The sequence below is a fragment of the Metopolophium dirhodum genome, chromosome 7 (genome assembly GCF_019925205.1).
Source record: "Metopolophium dirhodum isolate CAU chromosome 7, ASM1992520v1, whole genome shotgun sequence".
NCBI lineage: Eukaryota > Metazoa > Arthropoda > Insecta > Hemiptera > Aphididae > Metopolophium > Metopolophium dirhodum.
Genome location: NC_083566.1, coordinates 24,044,750 through 24,061,692, shown reverse-complemented (window position 1 = coordinate 24,061,692; position 16,943 = coordinate 24,044,750). Strand labels below are relative to the sequence as shown.

The 16,943-nt window shown below is 32.1% G+C and overlaps 1 protein-coding gene across 3 annotated transcripts; it reads right to left on the bottom strand.

Moving 5' to 3' along the window:
* Positions 1-979: 979 nt before the first annotated feature.
* LOC132948681 (serine protease nudel) lies at positions 980-16,117 on the bottom strand. Of its 3 annotated transcripts, none has more exons than XM_061019266.1 (19): positions 15,795-16,117; positions 15,570-15,730; positions 13,402-15,483; positions 13,062-13,265; positions 12,686-12,849; positions 10,677-10,810; positions 10,202-10,594; positions 9,802-10,085; positions 9,469-9,744; positions 8,807-9,314; positions 8,085-8,377; positions 7,829-8,000; positions 6,960-7,193; positions 6,524-6,878; positions 5,671-5,836; positions 5,072-5,251; positions 2,969-3,224; positions 2,732-2,839; positions 980-1,631 (listed from the first exon to the last, which is right to left on the bottom strand). In XM_061019266.1, the coding sequence occupies exons 2-19, from the start codon at positions 15,718-15,720 to the stop codon at positions 1,346-1,348; spliced, it is 6,246 nt and encodes a 2,081-aa protein (XP_060875249.1). In that variant the 5' UTR covers positions 15,721-15,730; positions 15,795-16,117; the 3' UTR covers positions 980-1,345. The 3 variants fall into 3 exon arrangements, with proteins under 3 accessions (XP_060875249.1, XP_060875248.1, XP_060875247.1); XM_061019265.1 differs by having other exon boundaries at positions 8,807-9,317; positions 15,570-15,747; positions 15,795-16,116; XM_061019264.1 differs by having other exon boundaries at positions 8,807-9,317; positions 15,795-16,115.
* Between the last annotated feature and the right edge of the window lie 826 nt (positions 16,118-16,943).

Below are 16,943 nucleotides of genomic sequence, written 5' to 3'. Positions count from 1 at the left end.
TTAGTTTAGAGTAGGTACCTAAAAGTTGGATGACTTGGATGGACTTTTTTAACTAGGTACTTACTTTCGATGATTTTAAAACACCATTTGTATCTCATAATGCAAGTTTGTCTAAATGTTATTGCAAATAGTTTAAAGTTTATATAGATCAGTATTAATTAATGATATTATTACTTTAGTGAAGTCAGTAAGGATCATAATATTTGAAGTACACAATGTCAATATTTAAAAGGAAGGAAGAAGAAATATCACCCTGTGAGCTGTGGTTACCTACCTATACATGTTAGCTATACACCAGTAGATATTTTTGAGAATGGAGATAAGGTTAAACCTTGTCGACCGGGGCGTCATTTGGCCCAGTCTAGTATTTACATCAAACTTAAGTCGGCACATTTACCATACGCCCCCCCCTCCCGTTCACCTCTATGGCACTATGCTACGAGAATCTGAGTGAAAAAAATGTTGAGAGTGAAAAATTGCTCTAGTCCAATAAAAATTTAAATGACGCCACTTCTTGTTGACAGTCGTAGGTAGTAAGTACTAACCAGTAACCACGAAATGTCGCTCATATAAAAAAGATTTATAGACGTGAGTATGAAAAGGGTAAAAATTTTATTTTTACTAGAAGGCCGCATCATGCCATATTGCTATCTGATGCCTGAATGCTGAATGATAGAGCGACATTTAATAACACAGCTTACCTACTACTGAGCGGACTTGTTTATTTTTTAACGCCACTGGAATTTATTGTAATGGTGTAGGTATACGGGTATATTTGCAATGAGTTTGTCAATTTTTTTAATAGTTTTTTTGGAAGTTAAATTGAAAATTTTGGGTGGTGGCTGGCTGCAAAATGTTCGTTATTTATAAATGATATTGCCTAATATATTATATTGAAACCAATAGAAATATAGAATATACGTCAGGCAGTAGGTAGGTTTTGAAATAAGAATATTATAAAAATTTGTTCCATGTTTATGTAAAACACGCTATTTTATATTTCTGGTCAGTTAACACAATATATATTATAAAAATAAATATTATATTTGCACTCTTTGTGCAGCACATTTGTTTGTTCAACTTCAAACATTAAAACATTTATGATGATCTTATATTATGATCTATACATTTAGAATTCCTATTACCTATTCCTAGTACCTGTGTCCTGTATATAATATATAGGTATAGGTACCCAATATAAAACCTATGTAATATTGTAATATATATATATGTGCGTACATACAACAGTACCTAAATAATTTTATATAATATAATATATTTATTTTGGGTTATAATAAATAATATCGTAATTAAATAGTTTTTATCGTCGTAGCTGAGGGCTGAGCTACGTGCTCGAACACATCACGTACGTGGCGGTGCACGCAGGGTCAGTCCGCCACTGCAAGATGTCTTTAGTCGCCGACCGGATGATGACGTCCGTGCCTGCGTTCAGCTGGACGACCATGAAGTTCTCGAAGTCCACACTAGTGCCGACTGCTTTTTTTATGCCCACCGCATGCCTGAATCCCAGTGCTCTGCACAGCGAATGATAATCGACGTCTGTGTAGTCATCGGTTATGCACTGCTCGTGCCAGTGCCCGTACGACCTTACCGCTAACACGCCTTCGTTTCTGCAGCAGAAATGAAATAAGGTATGACACATAATATAGCCATTAATCATTATTATGGGTATATCACTACTGTAGTGCTGTAGGCAGAGGTATACACGATAACAACATAATACTATTATATACAAATACACAATATATATACACCGAAAAACAAACACCATCACAACTCACTGAAAGTGCAAGTTCTGTGTTAAAGTTATTACTTATTACAACGGTGAAAAATTAGTTGACCTATTATAAAATTTAGAAGTAAGTATATTATCTGTAAACCTCATTGGGGTATCTCTATAATTTAATTTTAAGGCAAGTATTACCTATGAGTATTTTAAAATTTTAAATTGTTTGTGCATTTTAAAATACTCATAACTTACTTTAAAATTAAATTATAGAGATTATAATCTAAAAAAAAACTTATGATTTTCACTGCATAACAATTTTACCTTTAAATTTTATAAGAGGTCAATTTACTCATTTTTGTTTAACTAAAAGAGATAACCGGGATCTACTGAGCGTACAATTTGGTAGGTATGTTATGTGTTTGTAAGACGGAGAGAACGCATGCGGGTGTAGCGCCATCTTAAGTATTAAAGTATTGTACTTGTAATAATTTATACTACAATTTACAAATTCGAATACGATAAATAAAGAATAATATTTATCATAGAAATATAGAATACGATTACTGTATAAATTATTGTAGTTCAATGTAATATAAGCTGGGTCCAGACGACCAAACGGAATCAACATAATATGCAGTATTTCTTTGATGTATAGACCTAGATGGATCGGATCGTCTGGACCCGGCTTTATATTCCTTAAATTTTTGTTAAATAATCATATTTATTATTAATATAGCTTAATAAATTGTTAATTTTGTATACTTGATACTTTAAATGGTTGAGTCACTAAAATTAAAATTTTTATAAAAATGAGGGGAAAATGTATTAAAATTTTATAATAATTTGCGAGCATATTCAGTTTTTTTATATCATGTATACATAATTGGGTTCCGCGGAAGCGGCCACCTACGCATTACCGCGATATATTAACAATAAATAATATTCATATAGGTATAGGTGTTGGGTAGCAACTACTCATACTTTTTTCCAGCTGGAGTGATTAAGCCAATGCATTCGGCTTCGTCGTCGGATTCGGGACAATCTTCTTCGCCGTCGCACACGAGTTCCGTAGATATGCATTTGTTCGATCTACAGACAGACGAGATGCGATTAAAACCTTTTTTTCGTTAAATAATTATTCATGTATACAATATCCATATTAGTGTGTTACATACACTATTACACTTGTTTTATGTTTGTATATTTTATATTGCTTACGATTGACAGTGATAAACGTTCGTTCTGTTGCAGTAACCGGGACAGTTCGCGAACTCTTCGTCCGTCTTGTCCAAACAATCCCAACGTCCGTCACATAATCTTTCCGGGGCCGTGAGCTTTAGATAGTCCACGCACGTGTTTTTCTCACATGTCTTTGGTTCATCGGTTCCGTCGCCGCAGTTGTTGAGTCCGTCGCAAAATGCAGTTTTCTCCACACATTTTCCGTTGGCGCAACGAAAACTACCCACGTCGCAGACTATGGAAATATGGAATAGTTGTAAATAGGTACTTGTATATTATATATTTATATTATATTGTATACAATTATACATTGTTGCAGACTGCAGTGCATTGTATAGGTAAGTATATTTAGTATTTGAGTGTCAGTATATATACCTATAGGTAGGTACGTACGTTAATTATTATCGCTTATATTAATATGTATAGATAGTGAATTAGTGAATAAAGATTCAATATTTTTAGATTCTGAGCGAAGCGATGAATGTATTGATTGTACAATGATGTGTGTTTTTTTTTATTTTTTTTGTGTCTGTCATCACCTTTTAGGACAGTAAAAGTGCTTGGATTTTCTTCAACCGCAACTTTTCTGATAGGAAAGTGAATCTAGTTGGTACTTTGGGGCTCCTAGATTATTGTTTCAAAGGCAGATGAAAAAAAATTAAAGTCACTTATCCTTAGTCACAGTTTTTATTTATAAACATTTAAAGTTCAAATATTGACAAAATCACGAAAATTAGCAAATTATTTTGAGTTGAGAATTCATAAAAATTTTTCTTTTTAAATCTAAGATTTGAAAATGTAATACAAGATTATCCATAAGTTTGTCTACCTTTATCAAAAAAAAAAAAAATGTTTACAAGAAAGTCAAATTAAATTTTTATGAGTGTTTGAAATTCATATTTTTCAACATTTGATATTCACTCGATATCTCATGTAACGATTTTCTTATTTTGTTGTAATTAAAAAACGTATGACTGTAGGTACTCGAAAATTTCATTGAATGTTTGTATTAACATTTTCTATACACCATAAAATTTTGAAAATAATTTGACTGTTTTTGAGCTGTTTACGGACATTGTCAGTTTTCAATTTTTTTAGTTTTTTTTCTATAAATACCAATAAAATATATTTTATTTGTTGGGTAAAAAAGCGTGAAAATTTAATATAAGGCTCTTGATATATCGGTCTAATAGCACTTGAAAAATATAAAAATACATAGTCACAATTTTTTTTTATAAGCATTTAAAGTTTAAATTTTGACAAAATTTATCAAAGTTATAATTTAATAATTATTTTTTAGTTAAAAATTTATAAAATGTTCAACTTTTATAGCTAAGGATTGAAAATTGAAAACAAGGCTCCTCGTAAATCGGTTATATATAAATTACTTTATTTACAATAATATCATCAAATATACTATTAGTAATATCATAGGCTGACTGGCCGTTTTCGCTCAGAATCGTTTTTCTTATACAATGATATTATATCATTGAATTCAAATTTAACACCATCCATTAAAGTGACCCACTTGTAACCTACTGTACAGCAGAGCGACATCCACTTACCCAACTTTTTTTGCTTGAGAATCGAAATCAAAATTGTATGGATTAACGTCATAGACGTTTTCCGATCGTTCATAAAGATAATATTTGTCTATAATTTGTATTTGTATTACACACGCGTAATACTTCTTATTGTTTTATAACAAGTCTAGTTTTTTAAATTATGCAGTCGTCTAATCCAATAATAATTTGTAGTTGAGATACTTTTGGTTAAAATAATATTTAAAGATAAGTATTTACATGCGATGCCTTCCAAAATAATTGCTATCTTACATTTTAATAATAGGTGACTGATCTTTACAATACTTCTCCAATAGCAGTTATAGCAGATCTTTGTTAGGATTATTAAGCGATAAGTTACATTTAGTAACTAATTATCAAATTAATATATTAATTAAGATAAATTCTAGTTAGGATAATTTTTATTATAGTGCAATTTGCCCATTATCCCCTCTCCCACAACAATGGATCCTTCACTCAATATTGTATTATTATAATTTATGTAAGTATAATCTATTACTGCACAGAGTGTCGTTGGTTTTGCATTTCTCGGTTCGCTCTTGGCACATTTTAATCGTTTCGTCTTGTTCGTCACGACAATCCGGTACTCCGTCGCACACTCTTTCCCACGGAACGCACTCGCCGAGCTCACAGCGTTTGCCGCTACAAAAGGGAACGGTTGTCGTTTTCACGCTTTCATCTACAAAACATAAAAAACGTACACACGGAACAATAACGAATATATCATATAATACAGGGTCGTTTAAATGTCGCGTGTGATAAAAATGGCAGGGATCACGTTGAGTTAAATTTGTGTCAACCAAGTCGAACACATTGAAAAATAATGTACATTGTATAAATAATGTTACAGGGTGTATCTGGAAGATATGACATATTATTTAAATATAATTTCAACGGCAAATTGTTGAATTCTCCAGATATACATCCTAGTATAATATAAGTAATTACTTATAAATTATAATATCATGCACAATATATAGTACCCATACAACTGTTTCATTTATTAGTGAATCGAAAAATCTTGGTCGCATATTATATTATAATATTCCGAGTGACATTGGAGCAGCTGTTTATAATAGATACATGTGTATAATTTACCAATGATTTCCGCAATTTTGTTCATCAGACATTCAGCCATGGGTAGTCGGATTCGCACGTTACGATCGCATAGGTTCATGTCGGGCTGGATCGACGGTGCGGCCAGAAACAAACCGAAATTTGATTCACAGATGACCGCAGTTACGCGAGACATATTTTTTCCATTCTGAAATCACGCAGATCATTTATTATAGGCTATGTATTAGTTTATATACGGTAATATGTCTTTTGAAAATCTAAATAGCATATCAAATATATACCTATATGTGGTTACGTGCACATAATACATTTTGCTGCAGTACATTGGCGTAATTGAGGGGGGGGGGCTTAGGGGCGGGCGACTTAGCCCCCCGATTTTTAACCATATTTATGCCTATGCTGCGGTTATTGGTACAGTGTACGGGTGTCGGGTACCTTTATGTAATATACTAATATGTATTTGCTTATCAAATTAATCTCCCCGTTTCTTATATACACAAATAAGATAATAATTTCGATTCATATTCAAAATGTTTCAATTTGAAACTTTTGATTTGCGCTTTTCAAATATTTTTTGCTTGTTTAATAATGTTTAGTAATTTTTTCTATTATTTCATTTATTGGTTATTTTATAGGTACATAATATTTTTGTCTCCTAACAGTAAAATAGAACAACTAATTATAGGTAATTAAATGTTTCCTACGTACTTTGAAAATCTTGTGTGTGTTAAATACACGAATCTTCGCAATTTCGATATTAGTTATTTCAACTTATGTTATTAGTTATTACTGCAGTGTAATATACACAGATTCACATATAGTTACAGTCTCAAGGGCCAAGGCCCAATTATGGTTAATAGTTGTATGCACTTACTGAACATGATCGGGGTATTTGTGACACAGTAAAGCACAACTCGTTAGGGTCGTCGCAATGTCCGGCATCTGGTCGAAGGAAAGCAACTTCGGTTTTATTGTTATGCTGGCCGTTCGTGTAGCCGATCGCGTAGCAAGTACCATTCAGCCAAGGCGATGGCTGGAACGGCAGAACTTCTAATGGGGCCACGCCTCTGCTCACGGTTGCTGGACTAGCCAAATGAAGCAAATCATAATCTTCACCGGGAACTTCTCTGATCCCATCGACTCGGACGATCTGTTCGTACGGTGACTTGATCCAGATGATCGAGTACGTGCTGCCACCCAACACTGCCGTCGCGTACGATTTGTTTAAACTTGAAAAATAAAAAACAAACAATAACGAGAGACATTATAATTTGGAACTGATTTCTGTCTGTCGTTTTTCGTGTGCGCACTTTAAACCGGTTCTTTTGACAAGCACCCACGAGTCCTTCAGTAGCACTCCGGATTGAACGAGCGTACCGTTCACTAAGATGTCAGCATGCCAATGGTACCGTTTCTCGTCTACCGTCTTCCTGCCACCGCATATCACGAAAAGCCCTTCGCACACGTCGCTGATCTTCAATTTGTTTGTTTTCAAAGGCAGAGGACTGTTCCACGACATTCTCTTGGCATAGTGTTCCGAGTGACTGAGGATATCAACAATAACAAACGATGGGCATTAGAACGAAATCGAGTCTAATGAAATAGCAACGCAAATTCGACGGTTTCGTAAATAAATTCGTATACCGGAAGTAACTATTTCAATTAATTTTAAATTGGAATACTATACTACCTATTCATTATTTTCTAAATTTAAAATATAAGTACTTTACAATACCTATACATTAATACAATCAACTATTTATTATGGTCGTAAAATTAAAATTGTAAGTCGTCTGTATTTTATGTCACTGGTGATTTGGATTGAAATTGTGTACATATATTTATGTACCTACATATATAAATATTATGTACCTACTACTCACACGCGTACGATGTACTAATGATGAATGACTGATTTTATTTAAAAAAATATAATATATAAGCAGGCACAAGTTTCCTGGGATTTATTATAACTCGCCAAAAATATATCTCAAACTATTTGGTTTGGTCCATAAATAATTAAATAACAGTTTTGTGAGGTTCCAGTTCCAGCATAAGTATTATGGTTATTTTCTGTACGGTTTCAATGCAACTCGAGCCTCAGTGCTTCACCGTTTTATTAAAATATTTTATTAAACTATAATTATAATATAATAATATTTAGTAGGTATATACGTACGAGTAACCTAGGCTGGAACAAGTGTCGTGTGCGATCTTAACAACTGGATCATCGTTTATGCACCTCACCCTCCAGACACCGTTGCGGTTAACGGCCACCATGCCAGATTGACGTAACGTCGGCCGTCCGGTCGCGTCCGACGTCACAGCTGTAGTGCCGTTCGTGATCGCCACTGAAAATGAAATGGATAGACAATAATAATATGGTAGCTGATAAGTTTTCCAACACGACTATTATAATTTATAGCTATAGTTACCGCAGTATTTCTCATCACTGCCGTCGATGCAGTTCACGTGCCCGTCGCACCACGCGCTTTTTTTGACGCATTTTATCGGCCAGCCGCAAGAGGTCTCGTCAGCTTTGCACTTGGACGTAAAGCAATCGGCCTCGTCCGCGCCGTTGTGACAGTCCATGATCCCGTCACAGATGGCAGACGAATTGTACATGTTCGCCAGTCTCGTTTTGCAATTGCAAGACTCTTCGTCCGTACCATCCTCGCAGTCCACCGTGCCATCACAACGGTGGTTATACACCACCACTTGAGTTATTCTGGAAAGATAAATCATCGGACGAGCTTTAATAATATACGCAATAATTTAAGTATTATTTTTGAGTCCATGGCTTGGAACTTTAAGATACAATTGGTTCTGGTTTTCGATGTAATTCTAAACATTGGTCTATACAGTTCACGATTCTGGTTACGGTTTATTGTGTTTTTGGATTCCCTTTCTAAATAAGATTACTCAGCTAAAGTCAATTCGTTAAATTAAAAACAATATAGTTAAAACCTGTCAAGAGTTTGTCGTAATAACATGACGTTATGTTTTAAATATAATTTTAGATGAATAAATTACAAATATTTTTTTTCTTAGGGTTGCTGGTTCTTGCAGGAATAATATATTATATTGTATTGTGATATAAACATATAGTTTTTGGTTCCAGAACCAATTACTTTCGGCCTCGTTTTTCATACTTTACCTTTTACAGCTGAACATTTTTTCTGTAAACTGGTTGTCGAAAAGTTGACTCAAGGCATTGATAACCGTATCATTTAGTCTAGTAATATTATTACTATTGTTTTTTTCTTGGACAACCGCTTCGGTCGTTTTAGTTTCGACTTTAACGACGTCTCTGTCCCGGAGATTAGCGTTGATATCATATTTTGATAATGGTGTTATGTTTGTTCTTACAGACGCTACCGTTGTCGGCGTCAGTTTTGGAGTGGTGAAATTCACATTAACATCTCGCAGTGGCTGTCCAGCACTTTTTAATTTACTGTACTTTAAATTGCTATGATCAGTGTTTCTCGACCGATATAAATTCACTTGATACTGAGAACCGGTGTAATCACAATTTTGTTCGTCTTCCGCGTTCATACAGTCCACATATTTGTCACATTGACGTTTGGTCGGAATACATTGTTTTCCGGTTTTGCATCGGATTCCTGGACAATATTGTAGTGGACGGTCTTGTGGCAAATTGTTTTCTTCTGAAACAAAACATTTAATTTAATCGAGAAAAGTAAATATATTGTTTATTGTAAAAAATAGAAATTATACAAACATAACACATAATTTTATGTTAAAACATATATAATATATATATTATATAAATCATTATTTTAACATATTTTAACTCACCAGTAGCTTTGAAAATCCAATCCATATATAACGCGACTCTAGTGTATACTCCGGGTTCCATAGGTCTCGCGCATCCTTCGCCGTGGCTAACTATGCCAGCCACATACCATTTATTCAGATTGTTAGGTTCTCTGCAAAGCAGTGGACCTCCACTATCTCCTTGGCAAGTATCGTGGCCACCACTCAAATACCCGGCACAAATTTCTTTACCATCTATATCAGATTTATGCGTGCACTCGGCAAGAATCGGTACTTCTACCTCTCGCATGTTGTCGGCTAAAAAATAAAATAAAAATCACAGTCTACTATTTTACACCGTTTTGTTCGACTTACGGTCTGGTCCGTGTTCAACCGTAGCTCCCCAACCAACAGCTGTACACATTGTTCCCGGAAATGGAATCCAGCTCAATTTATTATCGGGCAAACACACTGGGCGAATCCAACGGTTAAATTCCAGACTGCGATCCAATCTTAACACGGCCAAATCGTTTTCCATCGTCGATCTACTATACTGAGTGTGGATTATTGCGTGCGTTACTATTCTCGATTGTTCCATGGGCGAAAATGAAAATCTTCGCAAAATTCCTGCTTGCACTTCATAAAAATGTTTCTTATACCTATGTTTTACAAACAATTATGTATAAATATTAATCCGAACAATAAAATGAAACAACATTAATTAAAACAATAATATAATGATAATAATCGCCCAGGTATCACGTTCGGTACTTACTGATTAACGCAGTGCGCTGCGGTCAACACCCATTGATCACTTAATATAACACCGCCACAATGGAATATGCCATCCTGGTAAAGTGCAATGAGCCACGGCCACGCGCCAGGGTTGCTGGCAATGCCTCCAACTACTCTAGGGTCTTTCGACCTCGTAAAGCGCGAGGTGATGTTACTCCAGGGTTCTAAATAAGGACTTCTTCTCAGTCTATCAGGATCAATATTTTTGTTGAATTTAAGATCGGAACGTATGCCACACATTTCTGGTTCACATTCGACAAAGATCCCTTGGTGCTTGCATTCGTTTAATAGTATAATTTGATTATTTCCATCGATAGTAATATATGGACCGTTATAAGTAGTCAGCTCATTCGTATACTCTACTTTATTTGGCCTAGTTACCCAATCAAATATTTTTATTAAAAATATAAATTCTCCTACAATGGAATAATATATTATATAACTAAATAGTTTACTTTGACATTTCTCCAGACTCAACCGTACACGCTTTTTCCGCCCACGTGTGAATTTGATCGTTACCACACATTGGGTACCAATTTCCTTTCCAATTATGGTGCAGATAACCGGACGAGTATGAAATGAAAAATATCTAATATGTATAAATTACAAAATTTATAAATTATAATATAATATGTGTATAGCAATAATAGGTCTATATTTTTTAAAATATTTAATTTGATTGAGATATTTTTTAAGGTAAATAATATAGGTACTATATTACTATTTACCATGATAATATTATAGGTATATGAAATATTCATTATCATTGGAAACATTTCTCGACAAACAACATATTATATTAGGTAGGTACTAAAAATGTTTTCATAAATAGGTATAGTATTTAAAATATTTATCTATATCTTCTTTTTTAACTGGTTAAAAATGAATCTATTTTTATTTAAATCCGACTTATCATTTTTTAATATTAAAATGTTATTATACCAATATTGTATTCTAATTTCTAATATAATTATAACTAGCTATAATTGCTTGTAATTATTTAGTGCTTAGATTGTAGGAGTAAAGATAAAAATGTAAAAACATATTGGGCATTTATCACCATCTATTAATTTACACAATCTAATGTTAAAATGATCAATTTTGTTTTTGTTGTGTACCTAACTCAAAAACGAATAACCGCATATCTTTTTCAGCTATAATAAGAATGTGGAATGTGGAATTTTCAAAATTGTTTCATAATAGTCAATACAATTTTAATTTTCCAGGTCAAAAAACTTGAAAATTTAATAAAAGATCCCACATAAGTTGTTATTTTAGCAATTTAAAACTATTGAAATACATAGTCACGATTAATATTGCAAATAATAAAATTTTCCTATAAAGATCTGAAGTTTAAATTTTGACAAAATCCATCAAAATCACGACAATTTGAAAATTATTTTGTAAAAATGGTCAATTTTTAGAGATAAGGCTTGACTATTCTAATACAATAAGTTTCTCATAAGTAATTCATATACTGGAACCAAAAAAATTAACAAATATATCAAATCAATATTTTTATAGACAAATATAGTAATTTTAAGTCCAAATCTTGACAACATTTTAGGTATTATTAAACAAAGAATTATAATTCTAGTTATTTTGAAGTAATTAAAAAATATTTTTTTGTGGGGATTTTAAACTTTTTAGGTAGGTATATTATTATATTTTAAATACACGACATTTTCAAAAGATTACGATTAATTTTAAGCTATTTCCTATTTATACAACGAACCTATTCTGTATTCACTGCAGTTTTACACCGCTCTACGGTAAGGCGGTATTTACTCAAAAGTTAATAACAATAATATATGATATAAATAAAATATACTATATTGTAACAATTAAATATTAATAACTAATAATAATATAATAAATGCAATATTTTCGGCAATAATATAGATTCAACCTAATGTATTACTAATAATGAAATAAATTACTATAGTAGCAAAAGATAAAAAAAATATCATAAAATAAACTTATTAATATAGGCTGAATAATGTTTAGAATGATTTATCATTGAATTACAATTTAAATCAAAATACATTAGAGTGACTTACTCAATGACAAGGTATAGATACACTCGACACCTATTGTACAGTAGAGCGATTACCTACTTTCCATCTTTTTATTTACCTATTTAATTTATAAATTATTGATTCGATATTAGATAATAGATAATAATAATAATTTAAATATTAAAGTGATAATAATAATAATAATAATAGATAATAGATAATAGATAATTAATAATTATCAATTACTTAATAATTTTGTTAAATAAATATATTTCAAAATATAGTCTCCTTAATAGTTGAAATTAAAATTATTTTATGGTTTAAAAACTATAGTCGATACAGATGGGTGTAGAAATATAAATAGGAAAAAAATTAAACAGTTTGATTATTATATAAATGTTAAGATTAAAATGATTTCTCAAAATAATAATATAATTATAATATACTTGATTCGGATTTTCGAGGTGTCTAGATAACAAAGTGCATTCGTCTTCATCGCGGCCGTTAGGACAATTTTTTATATAATCACAACGATTTCGTCTTTCGAAACAGCTGGAACGCTGTAAAATAATATCCCAATCGCCACAACTAAACGTTTCGTTATTACAACCTAGAAATAATAGATGTGTCAATTATATGTGTATGTATTTGAATTTTAATTTATTGAATAAATAATTCAAATAAAATTCAATAAATCAAATTTTAAAACAATAGATAATAATATGTCTATATCATGTGTATGTAATATATTTTATTTTACTAAACCTATAATGTGGACATGATATGATTTGTTCTTAACAATATTAATTATATGTGCCGTACCGAAACAACCCAATTCGTCTTCTCCACTCGGACAGTCGTAATATCCGTCACACAATTTGTCTTTGTCTATTCGTTGTTTGCAATTACACTGGCTTTCATCACTCGCGTCATTGCAATGAATTCGGCCGTCGCACCAGTTTTCGGTGTCCACACACCCGGAGTTGTCCACACACGGAAACGTATTCGACGGACAATCGAGATTACCTGCGGACCAGACACGAAATCGATTAGTTTGACTATAATATTATATTATCATAAAGTTATTATGTTACATATTGTTAGGTATTATTGGGCGATAGGTATACGATATTAGGTGGAATTATATATTTTATTTTATTACCCGTTAAAATGTCGCCGTTGTTTCTTGCAGCGCTCTTGGCGCTCGTCACCGCGGCTGCGTTTTTCGTGCTGTTATAGTAGTTTTTTATCGTTTGGTTCGAAGTATTTTCATTGTTTTTGTTTACGTTCACAGAATACATACAGTGCAACCTGTTCGGTTGTCCCGCGAAATCGGCAACCGAGCAATCCACGTCCGTTCGACAAATTAACAACACCGGGTAATCGTTTTGAATTACTGTGGCGACTGGTGGTTTTCTTTTATAAGCGCTCAGCGACTGTGCCGTATACTGTATGGTATTTGTACTCGCGTCTTGCAGCTCATTAATTTGTTGATAATTCACTATGTTCGGTGAACACGGTGCCGGGTAAAAGCATATTGGATACGTTTTCGGTTGTACTTTCAGTTGTTGTATCACTTCAGGCTGCTGTAGGGTACTTTTGTCGTCGTCGTCTTTGTTATTCAGCATTGAGTGGTTTACGTTTTCTGTGTTAGTGTTACTTATTATAGTTTTCGAATGATTAGTGTTTTGTGCGTCTTTGGGTTTATCGTAATGTTTTTCACCGCGGTTTTCCGATGAAGTTCTTTCATTTACAACTGTGTCATTCCTATTTTTATTATTTTCAATCAAATCAACTGTTCTGTCTGTAACATCAGTGTTACTATAATTATTGTCGTCGGGTTTTGATGTTTCTGTAATTTTGAATGTGAATTCTGAAGTTTTTTCTGTAACATATGTTTCTGAATAATTTTTGTCAAGTTCTGATATTTCTGTAGTCGATCTTGAAGTATTTTCATTTTCAGATGTCGATTGTAGAGTTTTTTCTGTAACATAATATGTTTTGCTATGATTTATGTCAAGTTCTGATATTTCTGTAGTCGATCCTGAAATGTTTTCATTTTCTGATGTCGATTCCGAAGATTCTTCTGTAATATAAGTGATGTCATATCTGTTGTCAAGTTTTGATGATATATCCGTAGTCGATTCCGAATTTTTTTTTGTTATATTTACAGTATTGCTATGATTATTTTCATGTCCCAATATTTCTGTAGTTGTCTCAGAAATGTTTTCATTTTCAGCTGTAAAGTTTAAAAAAACGTCTTTATTTGAATTGTTCTCATGTGTAGTAGTTATTCTGTCGTTATTTAATTCTGTTGTTCCAATACTTTCGTTTGGATCCATAATATCTGTTGAACTGGTTGACGTATCGGAAGTAATATGTGTTTGTATATTTTCATTATCGTTGGGTATAATACCGGTAAAATATATTATTTGTGGTCCAACAGTTGTTTGAGTATTATCTTCACGATTAACTATATTAGTTACCGCAATGGACATTTCCGGTGATAGATCTCCTTTTGTATCGACCGTTCTATCGGTGTCTTCCTGGATAGTGGTACCTCCAAGTGTCGATGATAACGTAGTAGAGAATTCATTTTCTTCGTTCGAAGTTGTAGTAATGATTTCGTAATCGGAAACACTACCTAATTGATTGGTTACACTTTGAGGTGTGTACTTAGAAAATATAATTTTTTTTGATTGTTTCGTTTTTTCACCTGTAGCAGGTGCATGTTCATTTACATTTCCTAGTGTGAATATTCTTTGATCAATTGGTATTTTGGTTAAATGTGAGACTTCTGTTGTTGTACCAACAGTCGTGATAGTGTCTAGTGGACATTTACAACGGCATATTCCATTGTCGCCAACCATTGATAATGCTTTAGATATCCGATTTAAGTCCTCGTAGATTTTATTGAATTTGCCCTTCATTTCTACACAATCAACAATCGTCGTTTCTTCACGAAGACCCCGTTTATCTCGATTAAACTGAACATCTAATCGATTTAAACTGTTGTAAAGCCTTTTTATTTCATACATAAGACTTTTTAATCTGTTATTTAATTCACACGTGACTGATATTTCTTGTTTATGGACGTTATCTGAAACCGCCTGAAAATGACTATTATTATATGGTTGGGATACATTAGATATTGTGCTAAAACTCTCTGATTTGAATAGATTTTCGACGTTGAGTGGTGATCGTAATGTTCTATTTAAATTATTACCAATATTTGTATCTATACCTGAAATATTTAAATCGTCGTTGATAATAAGAAGTCAGTGTGTTATATATAATATTTTAAAGTCAACTAAGTATTATAGGACGTACCTTGATTAAAAATATCGCGTGTAGCGTAAAATGTTAATAAACCGAGGAAAGTTGTTGAAATTAATATTAATAAAATAAAGCATTTTCTTTTCCAAAACGGCATATTATTTTCATACAGCAATTTCAATGTGGAAGAATTGATATTGGACATATTTCTATTCCTATGTAGATGAACGAACTATATTAAATTACGCCTAGAATATTTGCATTTAGAATATTTCTGACCTGTACTGTTGTTGAATCACTTTGGCGTTGATGTGGATTTTCTTCAAATACAACTCATAAAAATTTACACTTTAGTACTTCATAATAATTTAACAATAAAAACAATTTAACATACTATATACCTATTTTAAACATTTTATAAAAAAATTATATTATAAATTAAAATATATTTGTTATGGAACTTCGCATATTTCACGATGATAGTTGTTTGGTGAATACGTATAAAAGACTGAGGGCAGTTATGTGCTGAACCGACACTTGTTAGTAGCATATAATATTTTAAAAAAAAAAGATCGAAAAAAATAACTATGCATATATCATGTTAATAGAAATATTGCTTCATTCATTGAAGCCTGAATTTGTATTAAAATGCTTTGCATCGCATTAATTTTATGTAATTACTGTTGTCGGGTGTTTTGAAAATGGACAGTAACAATATGCATACATATACTATAGAGTATAGAACATTGCTAAGGAATTTTTTTCAAAAAAAAAACAACAGTTTTGTTTTGGTTCATATAATACAAGTATATTCCAATTCTCGCACCAATATACCTAGTACAATATTTATATAAAATTATTATGGTATTTATTAAATTTATGAAAATTTAAAAATATTCTAGATTTATAAACTAACACATCAAACGATATGTATTGTATGGTTTTTTACAAATTATATAACGTGCGTGAAATGTGTAACACGCTTTTAAACTCTGCGGGGTATAGTGGTCATTGGTACCAATATAGTTTCTTAATAACATAAATTATATGATAATATTATGTTTTAATATTTTAAATTTTAATACATTTGATAATTTTTCATCAGTATATAATAATAATATATTTGTATGCACCTACATATGAAATGCAAAATGTATACTTCGTTTATTATAGAACAATAAGTTCGATTTACACATAGACAAAAATTGGGTTGAATTGTAGCCTGCTAGTATTGTATAGGTACTAAATAGTAAATAGTACCTACTGGTTCAGTGATTCTACTTACGATCTACCTACCAACCTACCTACTTTATATTAATACAACTTAAACTATTCTTTGACATAGAAAGACATTTTTTATGACGTATTTTTATTTATTGATATCAAGTACTGTGCGAGAGCGATCAATATATCATACAGAAAAGTGCG

Excerpts from the sequence above, each read along its gene's own strand:
- LOC132948681 (XM_061019265.1), bottom strand. The coding sequence starts at position 15,720 with ATGTCCAATATCAATTCTTCCACATTGAAATTGCTGTATGAAAATAAT. Across the intron at positions 10,811-12,685 it reads ACCTCGAAAATCCGAATCAA|ATATTTTTCATTTCATACTC; the intron begins GTATATTATAAT and ends TATACATATTAG. Across the intron at positions 9,318-9,468 it reads TTGGATTTTCAAAGCTACTG|AAGAAAACAATTTGCCACAA; the intron begins GTGAGTTAAAAT and ends GTTTTGTTTCAG.